We start from the raw sequence: 25,071 nt of genomic DNA, 5'->3' as shown, positions 1-25,071 counted from the left end.
TAACCCAGGACCGCCCAGAGGTCTGTGGCTTTGCACATGTCTGTTGAAGGTCATATTTTCAAATAATTAAATCTTTGATCCTTTGCTACAGCCCTTCCTAAATCTTGTTAACCTGAGTAGGGTAGAGATTGGAATAATTAAATTTTGATCTATGCTGCAGCCCATCCTCAATCCTGTTAGGACTGAGTAGGGTGGAGATTGATTCCAAGTATCTCCATTGTATCAATTCTAAAATCAATCATGACTCAACGAAATTCCTGTTCTATGCTTAAGCATAGGTCAAAGTCCTTTCCATTGTTCAGCAAAAGGTTTCTGTCCTAAAGTAATCTTAAGAAGGGAGGAAGAGGAACCTCCCATGCCAATGGGGTTCACATTCCAATAGACTATCAGTAAGAAATTTTCCAAGTATGAAGTTTCCCAATGGTGAAACAACTATCAAAAATTATTTTTATAGCATAAAAAAAAGAAAATTCATCTGGAATAATAAAAAGCCAAGACTATCAAAGGAATTAATGGGGAGGGGAGGATGTGAAAGAGAGCAGCCCAGCATTATCAGATCTCAAAATGTATTATATAATGGTAATTAAAACAATTTGGCACTGGATAAGAAATAGAGTGGTGAATCAATGGAATAAATTACGTACATAGTAGAAAATGACCATTGTAATCTTGTGTTTGATAAATACAAAGATCCAAACTTTTTAACAAGAACTCAATATTTGACAAAAACTACTGAGAAAACTGGAAAACAATTTGCCAGAAACTAGGTTTAGATGAACACATCATACCATATACAAAGTGTACCAACATACAATCCAAATGAGTATATGATTTAGACATGAAGGGTTATACCATAAGCAAATCAGGGGAGCATGGAATAGTTTATCTATTGGATCTATGAATAATGGAAGAATTTATTACCAAACAAGAGGTATAGAGCATTATAAGATTATAAGATGTATAATTTTGATTACATTATTAAATTTTGTATTTATTTATTTAGACTATTTTCCATGGTTACATGATTTATGCTTTTTCCCACCCTTTTCCCCTCCTGTAGCTGGCAAGCAATTCCACTGGGTTATACATGTATCATTGTTCAAAACCTATTTCCACGTTATTCATATTTGCTATAGATTGATCTTTTAACACCAAAACCCCAATCATATTCCCATCAAACCACATGATCAATCATATGTTTTTCGTCTGCTTTTCTACTCCCACAGTTCTTTCTCTGGCTGTAGATAGCATTCTTTCTCATAATTTCCTCTGGATTGTGTTAATGAGGATTTTGAGAAGTGACAAAATGGATCTGCAGAAGAACACTCAAATTAGTTGATAGGGAGACAAGAAGTGGTGTGGGGGAGGGGAGTGCAAGATCCAATCTTTTCCCCAGCTTGCTTCCTGGTCTTACTGCCCTACTACCATAAATCTTCTAATAGTGGTATCTATTACAATTGTCCTGGATCATTTCATTGCAGCTAGTAGAAAAGTCTGTTACATTTGATTGTGCCAGAGTGTATCAGTCTCTGTGTACAGTGTTCTCCTGGTTTTGCTCCTTTCACTCTGAATCAATTCCTGGAGGTCTTTCCAGTTCACATGGAATTCCTCTAGTTCATCATTCCTTTCAGCACAATTGTATTCCATCACCATCAGATACCACCATTTGTTTAACCATTCCCCAATCAATGGGCACCCCAATTACATTAAATTTTAAAAGGTTTTGCACAAACAAAACAAATATAGTCACGATTTTTTTAAAAGCAGAAAATCAACCCAAAAAAAATTTACAGCAAGTTTTTCCTGATTAAGGCCTCATCTCTCAAATATATAGAGAACTGAGTCAAATATGTAAGAATATGAGTAATTCTCCAGTTGATAGTCAAAGGGTATGAACAGGAAGAAATCAAAGCTATCCATGATCATATGAAAAAATGCTCTCTTAATTAGAGAAATGCCAATTAAAACAAATCTCAGGCACTATCTCATACCCAGCAAATTGGCTAATGTAACAGAAAAGAAAAATGACAAATATTGGTGAGTACTTGAAAAACTGGGATGCAAATGCCCTACAGGTGGAGTTGTGTACTGAACCAATTGCTTTGGAGAGCAATTTGGAACTGTTATAAAACTGTGCATGTCTATTTCCTAGCAATATCATTCCTCAATCTGTATTCCAAAGAGATCAAAGGGAAAAAAAGGACCTACTTATACAAAAATATAGCCACTCTTTTAGTAATAGTGTGACAAGGAAATCACTTTAAAAGACTGATATATATTCATTTAAGGTCGCCAAGGAATTCAGCTATGTAATTCCTAAATGAAAATTCAAGTCAGTAGTCAACCTTTTATGGAGTTTTTAATTACAAACAGGAGGAAGAAAGGTATGAGAGAGAGAGAGAGAGAGAGAGAGAGAGAGAGAGAGAGAGAGAGAGAAAGAAAGAAAGAAAGAAAGAAAGAAAGGGGAGAGAAGGGAATAGGGCTTAAATACCCCCTCTGTTTAGGCTGGGCCAAAAGGCCCAAGCCCTTAGATAGCTGAGGCAAAGAAAAAAGACCAGTCCCTATCACTCATGTGACCAAAATGGAGAAACAGTCTCAGGGGCCTCCACCTCCAGCCTCCTTCAGAGCAAGCTTCTCAGAGCACAACCTCTCAGAGCAAAAACTCTCCAAAACTCTCACTCCTCAGACCCCTCTATCTTTAAGGAAACCATCCAAGTTCCCTCCCCTCAGTTCTCACATCTACCAATCACTGTCCATGTCTTCCCTGTGTCAATGGTGGCTCTAGCTTAACCCAGGACCGCCCAGAGGTCTGTGGCTTTGCACATGTCTGTTGAAGGTCATATTCTCAAATAATTAAATCTTGATCCTTTGCTGCAGCCCTTCCTAAATCCTGTTACCCTGAGTAGGGTGGAGATTGGAAGTTCCAAGACCTGGTTCTGTCATTCCAAGTATCTCTATTGTATCAATTCTAAAATCAATCATGATTCAAAGAACTTCCTGTTCTATGCTTAAGCATAGGTCAAAGCCCTTTCCATTGTTCAGCAAAAGGTTTCTGTCCTAAAGTAATCTTAAGTAGGGAGGAGAAGTACCCTCCCATGCCAAGGAGGGGTTCACATTCCAATAGACTATCAGTAGGAAATTTTTCAAGTATGAAATTTCCCAATGGTGAAATTTCCAACATTTATAAGTCTAAGAAATTTTAAGGTTTACAATAGTAAAGAACTGGAAATTTTGGAGATGCTCATCTATTGGGGAATGACTAAATAAGTTGTGGTATTGTGAGATTTTAAATGGTTGAGGTCTTAAACTGTAGTGATTAAAATAGTGGAAGATATAAATTGTGATAGATATAAGAGAGGGTGAGTAAATTTTGACCGCAGAAATATGTTTCACTACAGTGTCTTGGGTTTAAAATCAAATATAAGGTGGTCACCAGGGAAATATTCCCAATTATTGAAATACCCAAGTCAATTGGTTTTTATAGAGATTTTAATTAACAATACAATGAGTAATCAAAGAAAGAGAGAGAGAGTAAGAAAGGAATAAGTATGAAGGGCCTCAAGCCAATATGGCATAGACCTGAGTCTTAAAAGAGAAATCAGTCAGTTTTTTTATAACTCACCATAAGATCTGTCTAAGTAAGGATTTCTAATGACACCAGGCCAGCAACATCTCAGCTGCTTTCACCAGCTCCCTCCTCCATCTGAATGTTTCAGAATCAGTCTCCTCAGAATGAGTCTCTCCAATCTGAATGTTTCAGAATGACTTCCCAGCTCTTCCCTGAGCTCTTATTTTTAAGGGCAAAATCATCTCTGTCACCTCCCCTAAGTCCTTACATCTACCAATCACTGTGGATGTTTCTAAAGGACCGCCCATTTTGAATTCACAGCTGAGTAGTTTTAATCTCTTTAGTAAGTCAGGAAAAAAATGCTGCTGTGTCGACAAATTTCATTAGAAAAAACCTCTGAATAAGTTATCACCCTTTTAGGTTTAAGTAGTTTACAAGTTGCCCCACCTTAATAGGTACTTAGTATCCCATTGTATCAATTCTAAAACAGTCATGACTCAATGGACTTCCTGTCCCTTCCATAAGCATGGATCAAAGTACTTTTCATTGTTCTCAAGGAGCTCTCTGTCCTAAAGCAGTCCTAAGTAGGGTGGAGTAGGGATATTCCCAAGGCAGGGAGCCCCCACACTCAAGTAGAGTTCTCACCATCTGCTAGGGAATTTTTTTAAGTAGAAGATTCCCCAATGGGGGAAACCCCTAACATTCATAAGTCTGAGAAATTTTGAGGTTTACAGTATATAATGGTGATTGAATTCTATTGTGCTAAAGAAAATGATGAGTATGATGCTTTCAGAAAAACCTGACAAGACTTACATGAACTGGTGAGAAATGAAGTGAGCAAAACTAGAAGAGCACTGTACAATGTAACAATAATATTATATACAGTGATCAACTGTATGAGACTTAGTTATTTTCTATAGTACAAAGATCCAAGACAATTCTGAAGGACTTATGAAAAATACTATCCATTTTCAGAGAAGGAACTGATGGAATCTGAATGCAGATTGAAGCATACTGTTTTTAAACTTTACTTTTCTTGGGTGGTTGTGTTTCCATCTGTGTTTTCCTTTACAACATGACTAATATGGAAATGTTTTGCATGAGTTCACATGTATGATATTTATCAAATTGCTTAACTTCTAAATGAGGGAAGAGGGAATGGTGAGAAGGAGAGAATTTGGAAGTCAAAATTCTAAAAAAAGGATAAGATGGATTTTATATTAATTAGAAAAAATAAAATTGAAAATTTGAAAATTTGTACTGTATATTCAAAATACTTTTTAAAGACTGTGTTTAGATGGGAAAGAGTATTACTTCAGCTTCTTTATTTAGGTTGGGGAAGAAAATAATTTGTGAAGCATATAATAACTAGTTTTAAGTATATAGTGGGCTGTCTGCATTGAAGAGTAATTGGACTTGTAGACTTGGACTTGAAGGGAAGAACCCAGAAGCAACACATGACAGTTATGAAGAACAATCTTTTGAGTCTAATGCAAAAGCATACACATGGGATGAAATGTTAGGTGTGAGAAAAAGTTAAGTAGGTCACTTTATTTTTATTTAAAGATTTTTTATTTTACCAATTACATGTAATAAAAATTTTCTACATAAGTTTTCGGTAGTTATTTGATTCAAATTGTTTCCCGTCCTCCCTTCCCTCCCTGTCCCCCAACCCTGGAGATGGTAAGCAATTACAAAACCTGTTTCCATACTGTTCATTTTTGTAATAGAATAATTACATAGAACCAAAACCCCAAAATAAAATCCTCCAAAAACTAAAGTTAAAAATGGTATGCTTTGAATCCATATATAGCATTCTTTGACATAAATCCTTCAGAATTGTCCTGTATCATTGTATTGCCGAGAGCAAACAAGTCTATTACATTTGATCATTCCACAATATTGCTGTTACTGTGCACGATATTTTCCTGGTTCTGCTTATATCACTCTGCATTAATTCATATAGGTCTTTCCAGCTCTCTCTCTGAAATCACCTGGTTCATTGTTTCTTACAGCACAATAGTACTTCATCACCATTATATACCACAATTTGTTCAGCCATTCACAAATTGATGTACATCCCCTTAATTTCCAATTCTTTGCTACTATAAATATTTTTATACAAGTAGGTCCTTCCTCTGTCCCCACCCTTTTAAAATTCCCTTTGGGATATAGACCTGGTAGTTCTATTTACCAGATCAAAGAGTATGGACTGTTTTATAGCCTGTTGGGGATAGTTCCAGTTTACCCTCCAAAATGGTTGGTTCAATTAACAACTCTACCAATAATGCAGTTAGTGTCCCAGTTTTGCCACATCCCCTCCAATATTTATCACTTTCCTTTACTATTATATTGGCTAATCAAATACATATAAAGTGGTAACTCAGAGTTGTTTTAATTTTCATTTATCTAATCAGGAGTGATTTGGAATATTTTTTCATATGATTATTGATAGCTTTGACTTCATCTTGAAATTGTTTGTTCATGTCCTTTGACAATTTGTCAATTGGGGAATGATTTGTATTCTTATAAATTTGACTTCATTCTCAAAATATTTTAGAAATGAGATCTTTAACAGAGAAATTTGTTATAAAAATTTCCCCCAGTTTTTTGTTGCCCTCCTAATCTTTGTTACATTGGTTTTGTTTGTAGAAAATCTTTTTAATTTAGTATAACAAAAATTATTCATTTTACATCTTATAATGTTTTCTCTCTTGTTTGGTCATACATTCTTCCTTTTTCCATAGATCTGAAAGGAAAACTAGTCTATGTTCCCCCAGTTTGCTTTTTCTGGTTCTATAAAATAATTTTTAGTAATTTTATTGGTATAGAACTGAATAGGTAAATTAATTTAGGTAGAATTGTCACTTATTAAATTAATGCCCTTAAGTAGGACATTTTACCTGGAACCAAGAGTAAATAATGAGGAAATAATGTGTAATCAGATTGAAAACAAATAGCCTATGAAGAACTTTAAATGACAAGCAAGGAGTTTGTACTTCATCTTAGAGTGAATAAAAAGCCACTGAAGCTTTTGAGTGAAGGAATGATATAATTAGTGCTTATATGGAAGATGGATTGGGGGAGTGACTTGTGACAGGAAGAAAAATTCAAAGGTTTTTAACATTAGTCTAGGTAAGGGGTAATAAGAACCTCGATTAGAGCAGTTATGGTATAAGTAGAGAAAGGGGGAATAAGTATGGGAGCAACTGTAGGAGCAGAATCAATAGGATTTAGGAACTGATTTCTTATGAAATATGAGAGAAAATGGAGGTGAGTATGACTCAGTTTATAAACCTTAATGATTGAAAATATAGTGGCAGCCTTGGTAGAAACAAGGAAGTTAGAAGAAGAGTTTGGATTAGGAGAAAGAAGATAAATTTTGTCTTAGATATGAAGAATTTGAGGTTCCTATGGGATATTCAGGTAGAGATGTCCAACAGGTAGTTGGAGATATGATGCTGGAACTTAGGAGTTATCTTCATTAATATGATAATTGACCATGGGAGCTGATGAGATCACTAAGAGAGAGTGCCAAAAGACAAAAGAAGAGGTCCCAAGACAGAACCCTAGAATATATCCAAGCACTGGGGTCAAGTGAGGAGGATGATACTACAGAAGAGCGGGTCAGATGAATGATGGGTCAGAGCGGTAGAAAAAGAAAGAGCAATGTCACAAAAATTCAGGGAGAAAAGAGTATTCATATTTAGCAACAAAGGATATAGGCTCAAATCCCAGGTTTTCAAGTTAATATCTCTGACCTTGGACAAATGACCAATAATCTTAGAATCATAGGATCACAGTTATAGAGAGCTACAGACACCCTCCACTCCAACCTCGTTTCATAGATGAGACTCAATGTGGAGATTAAAGTTTATCAATAATACTAAAAAGTGTTATTTTGGGTATTTCCCAATGCAATATATGAATATCTTCGCTGGTGCCACATATGAAGCTTTGTTGAAGTCTGAAGAGTATACATTGCATGACTTAGGAGTCTGTTCAAGTTAACATAACCATATTGAAGGGTGTTTGTATTTGAAGAGATCATATATGTCATGCATTGAGAGTGTAACTACTGTGTGCTAAAACACTGTAAAAGGTAAAGTCTCCAAAGACCTCCTCTAATCTCTTCCACCAAAACAAACAAATCAAAAAAATCCCTGCCTTTAACTAAGTTACATTCTACTAGTAAAGCTGTCAGTTGTTTTTTTTTTTAGCCTATCTGACCTTTTGTGACTACTCTTGTGGTTTTCTTGGTAAAGATAATGGAGTGGTTTGCCATTTACTTCTCTAGATCATTTTACAGAAGAAGGAAACTGGGTTAAGTGGCCTACAACCATAGTTACTAAGTATCTTAGGCCATATTTGAACTCAGGAAGACTCCTCTTCCTGACTCCAGGCTAGATATTCTATCATCATACCACCTAAGTGCCCACATTCTCCTAGGGAGAAACATACAAACATGCATATATACCCACACACAAACAAATAAATAAAAATGCAAAGAATCTTTTAACTGATAGAGCACATTTTGAAGAAGCCTCCTTGATTCATAATGTATGTTATAACATCCCCAAGACAAGGGGATACTATCCCCTTTAATTTATCAAAGTTCCAAGTGTAGATTACAAGTTTGTCTGAGGGTTGGAAGAGATCTCCAAAAAGGAAGTGATGGCTTCATCTTTTGTGATGTGTTCATTTGACCTGGATCCTCTTGGTCATATGTTCTATATTAGTATCCCATATCCTTTAGATCTAATAGCTAAAGTTTACTGGAGAGTTGATTGCTTGGCCTTTACCTTATTCACGTTTTTAATGGTATTTTAAAGCTACCCATAAGTCATAAATGCCTATTTCCATGTGTGAAACATGTTAGGACACAAATGCCTTACCTTTGCAAAGCTTACACATCGTTGATTCTGGGAATGAATTCTAACTTGATTTGTCCTTTAGCATTGGGAGTTAAGTGGGAAAGAGTCAGGAGTCACTATTACATGTCATTTTTTTTCATTACAGGTGCTACAAGTGTCATTGTGGGTCATCCTCTGGACACAGTTAAGGTATGAAGAATGCAGATCCCCATGATCATTTTGAAGGGTAATGTATAACTGCTGTGCAATGTTTTCTTTCTTTTGGGGGTGGAGAGGACAGATGGATAGGGACAAAGGGAAAAAAAGAGAGGAAAGTATCTTTATTTCTGTGAGAAATTAGCAAAGCTGGTTTTGCCTTGTATTGTTACAGAGATCCAGAAACAAAAGAACTGTAAAGAGAACAAAACAACCAAGACAGCAATTTAAGAATTGTAGAGATTTACTTATATGAAGAAGGAAGAGCTGAATTAGAAATTCTTTAACCAGCTAATTTGTTTTGCATAGAGTTTTATGGTAATAATTAATACTTTCTGGTACTTCTAGGAGATGAGCATGAGAAGCGCTGGGATGGGTCCCACTGCATAAAAGAAATAAAATGACTACCTAAAGGTCCCCAATCCAAAATGTCTCCTTTCAAGACTCAAAGGACCATGCTGTCTAGAAGTTTTAATTCCCTTTCTTGGATATTCTCAAGTTGATTCCCAAACCCATTTTAAAAAAATATTCTAAAATAAAGAATTATAGATTTAGAGCTAGAAGGGACAAAAACATGGAACTTCTATAGTAGTCAGCAAAAACCAAGTGTTTAATCAGGAAAGAGATAGATCCAATAATCATCTGCTACCAAGAGCCAAGGGCCACAAACTACACAGAGCCAACACCCTGGGGCTCTGGAGCTAGAATCTCTGGGAAAATACAGGAGATGATTCCCTGAAGAGTAACATAATTTGGGGGTCTTTTATTCCCTCTGGAGAACTTGCAGCCAGCAACTGGGGCATCAGGAAGAGGTCAGCTACTATGTATACAAAAGGAAAAGGTCAAACCAAAAACTAGGCTTCCTAAGAGAGAACTTTAATAAAATGGAAGAAGCTACTCAACCTTTGACTCTGACTACCAGTCCCACCCAAACTGGGGTTACCAAGCACTTCAAGGTCTATAGTTCAGTTCAAAACAGGTGTGCCTGGTACTTGAGTTCCCAAGGGGCAGGGGCAAACTTAAAACTTGCAGAAAACCCAGTTGACATCATCAAATGCAACCTCTCATTTTACAAATGAAGAAAGGATATGGCTAAGTGACCTACCCACAGTTACAGAATAAGTATCTGTGTTAAGATTCAAACTCAAGTCTGACTCAAGCCAGTACTCAAGCACACCATCTAAATGCTTGGTTATTGAAATAAGTGGGGAGATGAGAGTATCAACTCTGAAAAACACAAAACCACCAAAGTAGTTAGAAAGAACAAGTCTTTAATCAGGACAGGGAAGACAGTGCTCTAATTGGACTCTACACAGAGATGTGCACTAAATTATCACACAAAGACAAAGCTCTGGGACTCTGGGAAAAATGTCTCTGGGGAAAAGCTCCTGGAAAAGAGATTTTTACAATGAGCTGAAGAACTTGGGATCTTATATACTTTTTAGGGAATACAGGATAGGGAAGTTTAATTTATAGGCTTTTCAATTGACACAAAGGAAGGAGGAGTGAAGCTGTACTCCCTAGGAAAGGCCCCAGAAACAACTTCTAAGACAAAAGGATACTTCAGACTTGATTGTATCTACTAATTCCATCTAAGCTGAGATCATTGAGTATTTTAAGATTTATTATTCAGTCTAAGATAAAGTCAATCTGGGAATTTTCTTAAGGCAAGTTCCCAAGAAAGGGGACAAACTAGGGGATTCTATAAACAAAGTTGACAGACTCAATACTTAGAATCAATTCTCTGATGGAAGGTAAAGTTTTTTAAAAAATCCTTTATAGTCTAGCCCCTTCCATCTTTTTTAGTCTTCTTACATGTTCCTCTCCTCCATGCACTTTGCAACCAGTGACACAGGCTTCTTTTCTGTTCTCTAAACAATATATTTTATCTCCCTACTCCAAGCATTCTTCACTGGCTATCCTCCCCCCCCCCCCAAGCTTATAATTCTCACCATTCTCATTTCTGCCTCTTGGCTTCCCTGGCTTTCTTGAAGCCTTAGCCCTAACTTTTTTTTAAATGAAATTTCATTTTGTTCTCATTTTCCCATTTTTATTTAATTAATTTCATTTATTTTCCCATGGTTACATGATTCATGTTCTTTCCCTCCCCTCCTCCCTTCACCCTCCTGGAGCCAAGGAGCAATTCACTGGGTTGTACATGTATCATTGTTCAAAACCTGAGTCAAGATGGCTGCTTAGAAGTAGCAAAAGTCCAGTCCTCTGTGAAAGCCCTTCCAAACCAATCAAAAACAAAGTGCTTCAAGGGGACAGAAAACCAACTCTAACAACAGGATAGAGCCAGGGTAATAACAATTTTTAAGAGGATAAATTAAAAGTCTTCCCAATAAGATCAGGAGTGAAGCAAGGATGCCCATTATCAAATCTATTATTTAACATTGCATAGAAACACTAGCAGTAGCAATTAGAGAAGAAAAAGAAATTGAAGGAATTAAAATAGGCAATCAGGATATAATGGCCTACTTAAAGAGTCCTAGAAAATCCACTAAAAAAAGGGAGTAGAAATAATCAACAGTTTTAGCAAAGTTTCAGGATACAAAATAAACCCACGTAAATCATCAGCATTTCTATATATTTCCAACACAACTCAACAGCAAAAGTTAGAAAGAGAAATTCCATTTAAATCAACCTAGGCAAAATAAAATCAGAATCTACTTGCCAAGACAAACATGGGAATTATATGAACAAAACTACAGAACACTTTCTACACAAAATTAGATCTAAACAATTGGAAAAACATTAATTGCTCATGGGTAGGACAAGCTAACATAGTAAAACTGACAATCCTACCCAAATTAATTTACTTTTTCAATGCCATACCTATCAAACTACCAAGAAACTTTTTTACTTAATTAGAAAAAATTATAACAAAGTTCATTTGGAAGAACAAAAGACCAAGAATATCAAGGGAAATAATGAAAAAATAATGTGAAGGATGGGGGCCTAGCAGTACCAGATCTTAAACTGTACTATAAAGCAGTGGACACTGAAACAATATGGTACTGGCTAAGAGACAAAAGGTAGGATCAGTGGAATAGACTTGGGGTAAATGACCTCAGCAAGATAGTGTAGGATAAACTCAAAGATCCTAATTTTGGGGACAAAACCCCACTATTTGACAAAAACTTCTGGGAAAATTAGAAAACAGTATGGGAGAGATTAGGGTTAGATCAACATCTCACACTCCACACCAAGATAAATTCAGAATGGGTGAATGACTTAAATATAAAGAAGGAAACTATAAGTAAATTAGTTGAACATAGAATAGTTTGCCTGTCATATCTATGAGAAAGGAAATATTTTAAGACCCAGCAAGAGATAGAGAATATTACAAAAGGTAAAATGAATAATTTTGATTATATTAAATTAAAAAGGGTTTGTACAAACAAAACCAATACAACCAAAATTAGAAGGGAAGCAACCAGTTGGGAAAAAATATTTATAACAAAAACCTTTGACAAAGGTCTAATTTTTCAAATTTATAAGGAACTAAATCAATTATACAAAAAAAAATCAAGTCATTTCCCAATTGATAAATGGGCAAGGGACATGAATAGGCAGTTTTAAGATAAAGGAGTCAAAACTATCAATAAGCATATGAAAAAGTGTTCTGTCTTATAATCAGAGAAATGCAAATCAAAACAATTCTGAGGTACCACCTCAAAACTAGCAGGCTGGCCAATACGACAAGAATAAATGTTGGAGGGGATATAGCAAAATTGGGACACTGAAGCATTGCTGGTGGAGTTATGAATTGATCCAGGCATTCTGGAAGGCAATTTGGAAGAATGCCCAAACAGCTTTAAAAGACTGCCTGCCCTTTGATCCAGCCATACATCCAGCTGGGTTTGTACTCTAAAGAGATAATAGGAGAAAATGCAAATACAAAAATATTTATAGCTGTACTCTTTGTGGTGGCAAAAAATTGGAAAATGAGGGGATGCCCTTAGATTGGGTAATGGCTGAACAAACTGTGGTATCTCTTGGTGATGAAATATTATTGTGCTAAAAGGAATAATGAACTGGTGGAATTCTATGTGAACTTGAATGACCGTCAGGAATTGATGCAGAGTGAAAGGAGTCGAACCAGGAGAACATTATACACAGATACAGATACACTGTGGTAAATTAAATGTAATGGGCTTCTCTACTAGCAGGAATGCAATGATCTCGGACAATTCTGAGGGACTTATGAAAAAGAATGATATCCACGTCCAGAGAAATAACTATGGGATAGAAACACGGAAGAGAATCGTTGCTTGATCACATGTTTCAATGAGGACATAATTGGGGATATAGACTCTAAATGAGTCAAGATGGTGGCTTAGAGGCAGCAAAAGTTCAGACCTCCACAAACCCTTCCTCACCAATCAAAAACACAATTCTTTGAGGGGATTGAAAACCAAATCTAACAACAGGACAGAGCTAGGGAACCCTCCCCCTGGACCCAACTTAAAAGGTACGTCCCCAAAAAAACCTGAACTCTAGAACATGTGGGTTTAAGGGGAAGGAAGAAGGAAGGTCCCAGGACCCCTCCCCCACCTACAGTGCTGAGCCTCCAGTAGTGGCTAGAATCTCTAGGTGGGCAAGGGCACTAGTCTGGAAGGAGAACCTTGCTAGCAATGCTGTGCCAAGCTCAGGGCTTAGAACACAGGTGGTGTAGAGGCAGCTGGAGGAGAAGCACAGAGCAGACCGCCAAGTTGCAGCCAAAATACTTCATCTTGCCCCTTCTCCTTTTCTGGATGTTTTGGCCTTAGGGCATAGCCAACTTTGCAGATCAACTCTGCCCTGTATCAATCTCATCAATAAGGGCAGATAAGAAGCCTTCACAGGGCAGGGAAGCTCAAGTTCCAACATTTCCTCCTCCCCACAGACTGATCTGAGAGCCTCACTCACTGAGCTTGAAGGGCAAAGGCTGCAACAGACTACAGGCAACAACCTTGACAACAGGGGAGGATGCCCATCTCCTTTTCAGCTTCTGCTGTCAGCCAGGAAGATCAGACTACCTGATCAAACAGCAGAACAGAGAAAAAGCCCCTTCAGGATAGAATAGCCCAAACTCACAAATCCAGCACAAAATGAGAGGATCAAAACTACAGGCAACTATAAGGGGGAAAGAAGGGAGAAATATGAGTAAACAACAGAAAAAGAAAAAAGAAATTACAATCAACAGCTTCTATCCAGGCAATGAACAAAGAGCAAATGAAACAGAGGAAGATCAAGGAACACCAAGCAAAAACATGGAAACTCCAGCGAATTGGATACGGGCTTTGGAAGAACTCAAAATAACATTTGAAAAAATTAAGAGAGGTTGAAGAAAACTGGGAAAAGAACTTTTAAAAAGCAAAATAAATCATCTGGAAACAGAAAATGGTGTCTGGAAAGTCAAAATTAATCAGCTTGAAAATGAGGCAAAGAAAATCAGACCGAAGGAGAAGGATGACCAAAAAGCCAGGGATGAAATTCAGTCTTTAAAAACTAGAATTCAACAACTAGAAACAAATGACTTCACAAGGCAACAGGAAACTATAAGGCAAAATCAAAAGAATGAAAAAATTGAGGAAAATATGAACACCTCATCCACAAAACAGAAGATTTAAAAAACAGGTCCAGGAAAGACAACTTAAGAATTACTGGTCTACAGAAAAATCATGACAAAAGAATAAGCCTGGACGTCATTCTACAGGAAATTATTCAAGAAAACTTCCCCGACATTCTAGATCAAGAGGGAAAAATGGAGATTGAAAGAATCCACAGATCACTTCCTGTACTTAACCTCCAACTTATAACACCCAGGAATGTTATAGCCAAATTCAAGAACAACCAGACCAAGGGAAAAAATATTAGAAGCTGCTAAGAAATCATTCAGATGCCATGGAACTACAGTTAGGATAACACAGGATCTGGATGCATCTACACTGAAAGATATAAAGACATGTAATATGATATTCTGGAAAGCAAGGGAACTAGGTTTACAACCAAGAATCAACTATTCAGCAAAACTGACTATATTCTTGCAGGGGAAAGTATGGTCACTTAACAAAATAGAAGATTTCCAAGCATTCATAAAGGAATATAGATTCTAAATGACCATTCTACCTCAAATATTAATAGTATGAGAAAAAGTCTTGATCAATGACACATGTAAAACCCAGTGGAATTGTTTGTTGGCTATGGGAGGGTAGAGGGAGGAGGCAAGGGAAAGAACATGAATCATATAACCATAGGAAAATATAAATTAATTGGTTAAATACTGAAATTTTAAAATAAATAAACAACCCCCCAAAAAAACTATTTCCATATTATCAATATTTGCAATAGAGTGATCACTTAAAGTCAACATCCACAGTCATATAGCCATAAAGCCATGTGATCAAGAGTATGTTTTTCTTCTGCATTTTTATTTCCACAGTTCTTTCTAGCCCTAACTTATTCAAGAAGCCTTTCTCAGTCTTTAGTGTATTCCTTCTGAGATTACTTCCAATTGACCTTGTATATATCTTGTTTGTATATTGTTGTTTGCATATTCTCTCCCCCCATTCTATGGGGTGAATTTCTTGAGATTAGAGAAGGTTTTTTGGGTTCATTTGCTTTTCTTGGTATCCCTGGTATTTAGCACAGTACTGATACATACTAGGTTAGAAATAGGCATATTACTTAATGTAGTAGAATAGGAACTTAATGTAGTAGAATAGTTAACTGACTCATTTTCCCATCATATCTTTGGGCTTTCTCATAATTTTAACTGCACACATTTGATTATCATTTTACATCTATTACCTCATGGAAACCATATCACAACTCTGTGGAGTAACCATAAATATCGTTATCCCCATGTGTGAGATTTAAAAAAATGATGATTTACACAAATAAACAAAACCTGGAATCAGAAAGTAAGAGTAAAAAGAGGGAGTTGTTTATTTCCTTCATGAAGGAGAGCACTTCAATGACGGGCTAAGAAGTGCTGACAGCTGACAGCAAATAGGCAATATATACACAAGCCCCACCACTACCACTAGCCCTTGACCTACAAATCAAAACACCTGTGCTTCTAACCCAATTCAGGTGAGGTAAGGGGAGCAACCAAACTGTTCATTTTCCTTTCTGTCTTTGATCAGTCTCCCTCCTAAACTTATCCCAGAGTCTTCAATCAACAGAAGGTAACAAACTAACCTTTGTCTCATTCTAAGAATAGCACACTCAGTTCTGCCTCAAACACCATTCTATGGATTAAGAAACAGAGATTTAAGGTGGCATGCCTAAATTTAAATAGTGAGGAGGGTGATCAATGAAATAATAGTAATAATTTCCTATTTACATGGCACTCTAAGACTTAAACAGTTCACAAAATGCATTTCTTAAAGAATCCTGGGGTCAGTGCTTGAGATTTAGAGCTGGGCAGGAACTTAGAACTCATCCAATTGCAAAGCCAGGACTCAGATCCTGTTGGCTTTTCCCTATAACATTTCCCCATTTTCTCATTCTCAGTAACAAAGGATATTCAAACTCCTTTTGGGGGTGTTTATAGCTTTTGACAATCTGCATTCCTTGCAGAATTTTGTACATATTACTTCTCTCCATGAATTCTTTAGTCTAGCAATTCCTGCCCGCTTGCTATCCCTCACATACATAACACACTTAACAGTGTATCTATCTCTTGCTGCTGATCCCTAGCCTGCAATGTGCTTCCTTCTTACCTCTTTCTTTTAGAATTCCTATCTTTTTATAGAGTTCAGTAAAAGTGCTACCTTCCTTGAGATTGTTGTTAATGAACCCAGACACATTTTATTCTTTTACCTTGTATTAACATTGAAAGTAGCATATATTTATATATGTCTAATATATACAATCAGTATATATTTATGTTTTTAACTTGGAAATAACACAGAATTACCAAGTAAACAATCAAACCCACTCTTTAATCAGGAATAGGGATAGGGTTCTGTTGTGAGGTGGGCCAGCCTCCCACAGGGGATGGGGTCTTGGAGGTGGGACGGTGTCAGAGAAATGATGGATGGGACACAACTTTTGCATTCAACCCGCAGCACAGGTTTCACAGGATAAACTGCTCCACCTTGACTGAGAACTGGCTTTATTTTATACCCTCATGATCACACATTTTCTTGGCACACAGTTTCATTTTCAACATATATGTTTCCATGGAACCTAACAACAGACAGGAAGCCTAGGAAGATAGTCAACAAAACACTGCTGCTAAGTGAAGGATCAGAAGGTAGAATCAACATGACCCAGATATAAGTTAGGGAATTCAGAATTTACCAGAAGGTTTGCCAGAAGTTCTTATGCCTAGAAAAGAGGGTCCTATCTAAGTGGGTATATAAGAATCCTTAGGTTTAATTTTGTAAGTGGGATCTCCTGGTAATATCCTGGGGAGACAGAGTGGGACATCTGTATTAACTCTGCAAGCATGTTGCTCTCATCTATTTTTCCTGGGGCTAAGTAAGAATAATAATCATAGCAATTCCAATAATATGGGGATGTTAATAAGGAAAGTCACTTGGGGGGGGTTCAGTGGGTGTTTCCATCCTTCTTGAGGGCTGCTTTGCAGTCCTCGGTTTACACATGTGACCATGTCAAACAGTGTGGTCTTTGATGGCTCCCTATTCCTGACTAAAGAGTGGATTTGATTGATTACTTGGTTAGGGGTACTTGGCACTGGGATTTCTCAAAGGCAAGGGTAAACTGAGTCATCCAAAAATCCACGTTGACAATATGTATTTGATATATATAAAATGCTTTGCAGACATTAAAGTTCTATATAAATACTAGCTATATGACTATGACAGGTAGTCTAGTGACAAGTCACTTAGTGACTCAAATAATTTCCTTTTTTTAAAAAAGTTATTTATTTGTTATATCAAAATTCCCAGGTATCTCCCTCCCTCTTTCTTTTCCTCATGCTAGAGATGGCATCATTTGACAAAAAGATATATGTAGGGGCAGCTAGGTGGCTTAGGGAATTGGGAGTCAGGTCTAGAGATAGGCAGTCCTGGTTCAAATCTGCCCTTAGACATTTCCTAGCTGTGTGACCCTGGGCAAGTCACTGAGCCTCAGTTGCATAGCCCTTTGTTACTCTTTTCCCTTGGAACTAATACCTACTATTAATTCTAAAACAGAAGGTTATGAGTTTTTAAAAGTGTACATGTAAAACCATGTCATACATGTTTCTGTTTATCATTCTCTGAAGATGGGCATATACAAGTTATTCTTTAAACAATATTTCTTTTTCTTTCAAACATTCTCTTAGTTCTGCTAATTTGACTCTTCATAATTTCAAATAGGTTTTTCTATGTTTTGTCATTATATTTTTCCCTCCCCTTCCCTCCCAATGCATTCCTCTTTCTCATGTCTTAATTTTTACTCACAACCTTACTATCTGTCTATGTATACGCCTTCTACCTGCCCAAATAATGATGAAATTCTTAGGAATTATAAAAATCATCTTCTTATGTAGATATGTAAATAATCCAATCATATTGAATATCTTTTGATTTTTCTTTCTCATATACCTTTTTATGTTTCTCTTGAATCTGGTATTTGAAAGTCATATTTTCTATTCAGCTCTGATCTTTTCATCATGGATTTCATTGAATACCTAATTTTTTTCATGAAGGATTATAGTCATTTTTTCTGGGTAAGTGATTCTTGGTTGAAGTTTTAGCTCCTTTACCCCCTGAAATATCATAGTCTAAACCCATGATGGTGAACCTATGGCACATGTGCCAAAGATGGCATGCAGAGACCTCTCTGTGGGCATATGCACCATTGCCCACCAGAGTTAGTTACTAGAAAAGCAGGGACTAGGGCAGAGCTGTTTCCTTCTCCCTCTCCACAGCATGTCCCCTCCCCTCTGTCCAATGGAAACATTTACTCTCTCCCCTGTTAAAGATATTTTTTAGGGTTGTGACCTAAACTAAATTAATTTGGTTGCCAAGGAAATCCCATAATAAAATACCCAAGTCAGCTGGAAGTTTATGGTGATTTTAATTAATATAGAGGAAAGACGTTAAGAAAAGAGAGAGAGTGGAAAGAGTTAATTTAAACTGCTCTGGCTCAGGCTGAGCAAGGCAGGAGTTCAAGGCCTTAGCCAAGGGGGCTTCCCCTGAGAGCCAAGGGAAAAGGGAGTCAGTCTTATCACTCACCACGTGACCATCTCAAGGAAGCTGTCTGAGGGAGCTCCTCCAGGCTCAAGTTCCAGGATTGAATTGGTGCCCAGGCCTGCTCACAGGAAGTGGCCAGCCAGAGCCACCTCTCCAGGGAAAGAGAGCGAAGAGAGGAAGTGACACCAAATATATAGATGGTTTTAACATCACTTTCCTGTGTCTCATCTGAACCAATGGTAGCTTAAGCTTGACTTAGGATAGCCCAGATAGTCAGCTGTTTCTGCACATGTCTATCAAAAGCCATCCTCCTAAATACTTAATCCTTAAGTATGGGTATAGACATTCCTGATGTTGTTAGACTAAGTATCTTCATTGTTACAATCAGGAGATAGCTAAATCCAATCTTCACACCCCTCAGCAGAGCACTCAGGCCATTCTTCTCCCTTTCTCCCTCCCTTGTCTGCTTGGGTAAGGTGGCTGGGGGTGGGAGTGGGGGAAGCATGCAAGCACTTGGTCTTGGGGTGGAGGGTGGGGTTAGGGTACTTCATGCAGTAAGGAGGATGGAAGTGGAGTACAGCATACAGTGTCTAAAAGGTTTGCCATCACTGTTAGGTCCTTCAATCCTTTAATGTAAAAAATGCTAAATCTTATTTTATACTGATTGTGGCTCCAAAATATTTGAATTGTTTCTTTTTGACTACTTGCAATATTTTCTCTTTGACCTTGAAGTTCTAGAATTTAGCTATAATATTCTTGGGAGTAATCCTGTTGGAATCTTGGGAGGTGATTTGTGGAGTCTTTCAATTTCTACTATACCCTGTGGTTCTAGAATATCAGGAAAGTTTTCCTTGATCTTGAAAGATGACATCTAAGCTCTTTTTATGGCTTTCAGGTGGCCTGATAAATGTTAGATTAATTCTCCTGAATTTATTTTCCAGGTCAGTTTTTCCAATGAGATATATCACATTTTCTTCTATTTTTTCCATTCTTTTGACTTTGATTGTTTCCCATGGCATCATTAGCTTTCACTTGCCCAGTTCTAATTTTTAAGGCCTGATTTTCTTGAGTGAGCTTTTGTACCTCCTTTTCCATTTAACTAACTCTATTTTGTAAAGAGTTTCTTTTCTTCAGTGCATTTTTGTATCTCTTCTTCAACATGGCCAATTCTGCCTTTTAAGAAATTTTTCTCTTCTATGCATTTTTGTATATCCTTTTCCATTTGACCAATTCTGCTTTAAAAAAAATAGAATATTTTCCATAGTTACATGATTCATGAATTTTTGCACCCCTTTCCCCTCCCCCCCACCCCAGAGGTGACAAGTAGTTTCACTGGGTGATATGTGTATCATTGTTCAAAACCTATTTCCATGTTACTTATCTTCACATTAGAGTTATCTTTTAACATCAAAATCCAAATCATATCGCCAATCAATCATATATTTTTCTACATTTCTGTTCCCACCATTCTCTTTCTGGATATGAATAGCATTCTTTCCCATAAGTTCCTCTGGATTGTCCTGGATAATTTCATTGCTGCCATTTGAGAAGTCCATTACATTAGATTGTGTGACAGTGTATCCATCTCTTTCTACAACATTCTCCTGGTTCTGCTCCTTTCACTCTGCATCAATTCCTGGAAGTCTTTCCAGTTCATATAGAAATCTTCCAGTTCATCATTCCTTTCAGTACAATAGTATTATATCACCATCAGATACCACAATTTATTCAGCCATTCCCAAAGTGATGGACACCACCTCAGTTTCCAATTTTTTGCCACCATGAAGAGCGTGTCTATAACTATTTTTGTGCAAGTGTTTTTCCTTATTATCTCTTTGGGGTAAAAACCCAGCAGTGGCATTACTGGATCAAAGGGCAAGCATTCTTATAAAACCATAGTTCCAAATTGCCCTCTAGAATAATTAGATCAATTCACACCACCAGCAGCAGTGTATTAGTGTCCCAATTTTGCCATATCCCCTCCAACTTTTGTCACTTTCCTTTGATGCCATATTGACAAATCTGCTGCGTGTAAGGTGGTACCTCAGAGTTGTTTTAATTTTCATTTCTCTAATCAGGAGGGATTTAGAACACTTTTTCATGTGCTTATAGATAGTTTTGATTTCTTCATATAAAACTGCTTGTTCATGCCCCTTGACCATTCGTTGATTAGGAATGGCTTGATTTTTTGTAAATTTGACTTAATTCCTTATATATTTGTGAACTTAAACCTTTGTCAGAGTTTTGTTATAAAAATGTTTTCCAAGTTTGTTACTTTCCTTCAAATTTTGGTTGCATTGGTCCAATTCTGCTTTTTTCTTCATTGGATTTTTGTGCCTCTTTTACCAATTAACCTATTTTTTTAAAGGATTTTTCTGTGTCTTTTACCAAATTCTTTTTTCATCATTTTCTTGTATCACTCATTTATTTTCCCAATTTATCTTCTGCCTCTTTTATTTGATTTTTTGCTAGCATTTTTTTTAAAAAACCCTTACCTTATGTCTTGGAGCCAATACTGTGTATTGGCTCCAAGGCAGAAGAGTGGCAAGGCTAGGCAATGGGGGTCAAGTGACTTGCCCAGGGTCACACAGCCTGGAAGTGTCTGAGGCCAGACTTGAACCCAGGACCTCCCATCTCTAGGCCTGACTCTCAATCCACTGAGCTACCCAGCTGCCCCCTTTTGCTAGCATTTTTGAGCTCTTCCATCAATTATTTTTTGGGCTTAAAAGCAATTCATAATTTTTTGGAGGCATTGGATATAGCAGTATTGACTTTGTTATCATCTTCTGAGTTTATGTTTTGGTCTTCTCTGTCACCAAAATAACTTTCAATATTGTTTCTTTTTGTTATTGTTTGCTCATTTTTCAGTCTTATTCTTGTCTTTGAATTAAAAAAAAAAAAAACCTGTTAATGATGAGCTCTGTGCCTGTGATGAAAGGAACACTGTTCTAAACTTCAGGTACTTTATGAAGTTGCCTTCAGAGTTAGCTTTGGTGACCCATAGGTTTTCAGTTCTTCTAACATGGTATAACCTAAGAAGATGTGTGTTTAATACTCTCCTGGCCTAGGTTCTCATCTGTAAGTAACTTCTAGAACTCTCTTCTGCCTTAAAACTGTGCCCATAGTCCCCTGTTCCCTAGCTATAAGTTTTTGGAGTATAGGTATTCAACTGGGTAGTTCTTTCTGTACTCCAAAAAATTATGGTCAACTTTTTAATATTTGCAGTATTTGTCTTATAGGATTGATGTAAGGATCACTGAGGTAAAGTAGACAGTGTTTCACAAACCTTAAAGTACTATATAAATTTTAGTTGTAACCATCATTACTAATTATTTTTGTGTTGAAACTAAGCAGTTGTAATCTGCATGTCTGGAAGATCAAAGAAAGAAATGAGGAAGAAGAAAGAGGAGAAATAGAGATCAAATATTTGGAAAAAGAAAATAGAATGAGATATTTTCAATGAAAAGAGATGCAGTTACCTTTGGTAAGGATGAGCAAAGAAAGAAGGTAGCCCTGTGTTATGGGCTTAGATCAGAAGGACTAGATTGCTCACCCTTGAGTTAATGGATTGTATTTAATCAGGGGATTCAATGTATAAGTAAAACTCCTCTTAGAAGCTCTGCATTAGAATATTTTCCTTATCGGAATTTCTATTGTTTGTTTTGATTGTCAGTTTCATCATTTTAAAGCTATCATTGACTGCCTTTACTTGTTATCCAATTTGTCATATTTTTATGTTTTATTTCCCCAAATAGACTGTGAGCTCCCTGAGGGAAGAACCTGCACTTTTGTGTTCCTTCCCCAGTCTGAGTTCAATTTCCAGCTTTGCTATTATATAGATGCCCTTACTTAACTTATTTCCTCTTCATGGAACTTACTTTCCTCATCTGGAAAATAAAGGAACTGGACTTAATTATGCCTAACATCCCTCGTGGCTCTAAAATTTTGTGGTCCTGTGATTCTAAATTCTCACTATTCCTAAATCTCTCAACAGACTCGCTTACAAGCTGGAGTAGGATATGGAAATACACTGAATTGTATTGTCACTGTGTATAAAAAGGAAAGTGTAAGTACCCTGTTTTGTGTTTGTGTGTATATGTGTGAGGTCATGTGTTCATGCATGATGAAATTGCCAGAGTAAAAGAGATATGAGAGTGGAAATGGTGAAATCTTTCATTAAGAACAGTTTTATAAAAGGCAGCTAGATGACTCAGTGGATAGACAGCCAGGCCTGGAGACAGGAGGTCCCGAGTTCAAATCAGACTTCAGACACTTCCTAGCTATGTGATCCTGGGCAAGTCACTTAACCCCCATTCCCCAATTCTTACTGTTATACTGCCTTAGAACCAATACATACTATTGATTCTAAGACAAAAGCTAAGGGTTTTTAAGAAAATAAATGTTTTAAAGAGCAGTAAAGCACAAAGTGTCCAGGGACTTTTTGTAGCATTGAGTATTCCTTACCATAGTGAAATTCATGTTCATTGTTTTTGAAGGCTTAATAAATTATCTTTTCTGGATATTTCATCCTTTTACTGTTTTTCTTTTAGTTGAACTATTGACCTGCTATGTAATTTCTAATTACAGAAACACAATTAAGAAAAACTGAGTCTCCAAGCCATAAAAAATAGGTTTATTCAGAGCGGGCTGGTCTCCCAATAAAGCCAGACTTCTGATTAAGACCAAAAGACCCCCTCCACCCCAGCACTGTGGTAAACCTTCCTATATACCCCAAGGAATTAGACAATTTTTATACCAGTACAAAAATCATTAATGCAATAGTTATGCCCATCTAAAAATAGAGGTACCCAGAAGCAATGTTCATTGGTTAGGATGACTAGGAAATACTTCTTATTGGCATAAGAAGTAATTTGACAATGACTTAAGAGTCACTTGATAGAAGAGGAGGGAATGGGGGAGCCTGGAGTAGTGATGCAAAGATAAGAGTGGATGGTGTTCGGTGGTACCAGGCTTCGAACCCTTGGTCAAGCCTAGTGATGTAGACTAGATCACAAGTTCAAGACCATAACTACTGCTGAAGATGCATGATATAACAACTTTGAAGGGTGGGGCTGACACTAAGGCCTATGCTAAAGCAGTTATTTACTTAATTCAAAACCTTATTACTTATACTAAAATAATCACAAAAAGCCTTCTAATATGCTATCTTAGAATTACAATTATAGTTATCTCAAGATTACTTGCTAACATTAAAATTAAATCCCCATATAAAGGGGTAGGGGATTTTTCACTCACAGACCCCTCAACCATATATTAATATGGTCTCTTCATTCTGGACAGGAGTTTCTCTAGGACAGGTAATTGTCATCCCTGGGTTCTAGAGCAGGACCATTTGACTTGTCATCATGAGGTTGTTTGGATGGTTAGGGCCCAAGGTAATAAACTGGATAAAATTGGTTAAGTATTAAATAAACCATAAGGAAACATTGAAGCCCCTCCACTTCCACCCCTGCTATAAGACCTTGAAGTAGAGAATGTTTTCCTTATGGGTTTTACTTAAATGCTTGATGCATTGAAGATTTGTGAAGTTTGTATATAGTGGAAGATGCCATATATTGGTGTTTAGTACTGCCAGGAAGGAGTAGCTAGAAGTTTCAAACTAATTATGAAGCTTAAGGTATTTCACCTCCCTCCATTCTCTCCAGGGGCTGGGGGATCATGGGTATGTGTTGAAATGCTGCCTGATTTTGCTGAATGGTATTTTTTCTCTTTCTTCCTTTTTTCTTTGTTATTAATGGATGTCTTGCTATGTAGGGTAAGGGAGAAGAAATATATTAAGAAATGAAGGTAATGTAAAAGCCAAAGATGCTGCTTTAAAGCTTTAAGTTACTTATGGAAAAGTATTTTTGGAAAACATAGTCATTTAAAATGAATTTAGGTCTCAAAAGCTGGTAGCCTAGATCTGTTAAATAGTTTGCCTTGTGTCATTTGGCTCAATGGGATGAAATTTATATTTATATGTTTTTGTATGTTCGTATCTGTGTGTGTATGTGTACCTGTCATGAATTCAGTGTATACAGGAATAAAGTCCATATGGTTACAAGGCATAATCTAGAAGCCTCTCACTAGCTTTGTTATCTTTAGTGTGAAGGGCACATATGCAAACACATATACAAACACAACTGTAATTTGTCAAATTGTAAATTGTCAAATCCATGTCGAATCCATGGAAATAAAAATTGGCCAAAATTTGCTTTTGATGATCACACAGCCCAGATGAAATTAATAACTCTAAAAATAATTTTCAGTAGTAATTCAGCAACTCAACCTATAG

General features: G+C 36.8%; 1 protein-coding gene across 3 annotated transcripts in view; it reads left to right on the top strand.

The window, feature by feature from the left end:
• SLC25A48 (solute carrier family 25 member 48) overlaps positions 1–25,071 on the top strand; it is an 83,823-nt gene that overhangs the window by 3,396 nt on the left and 55,356 nt on the right. For 2 of the 3 annotated variants that reach the window (XM_007473350.3, XM_007473352.3), the window contains exons 2-3: positions 8,588–8,631; positions 22,771–22,842. In XM_007473350.3, coding sequence (XP_007473412.1) covers positions 8,588–8,631; positions 22,771–22,842 — 116 coding nt within the window. Of the gene's footprint in view, positions 1–8,587; positions 8,669–22,770; positions 22,843–25,071 lie in introns of those variants that run through there. The other variant, XM_016428467.2, reaches the window with a different exon arrangement.

This window comes from Monodelphis domestica, chromosome 1 (genome assembly GCF_027887165.1).
Source record: "Monodelphis domestica isolate mMonDom1 chromosome 1, mMonDom1.pri, whole genome shotgun sequence".
Lineage (NCBI taxonomy): Eukaryota > Metazoa > Chordata > Mammalia > Didelphimorphia > Didelphidae > Monodelphis > Monodelphis domestica.
This window is presented reverse-complemented; position numbering and strand designations above follow the sequence as displayed.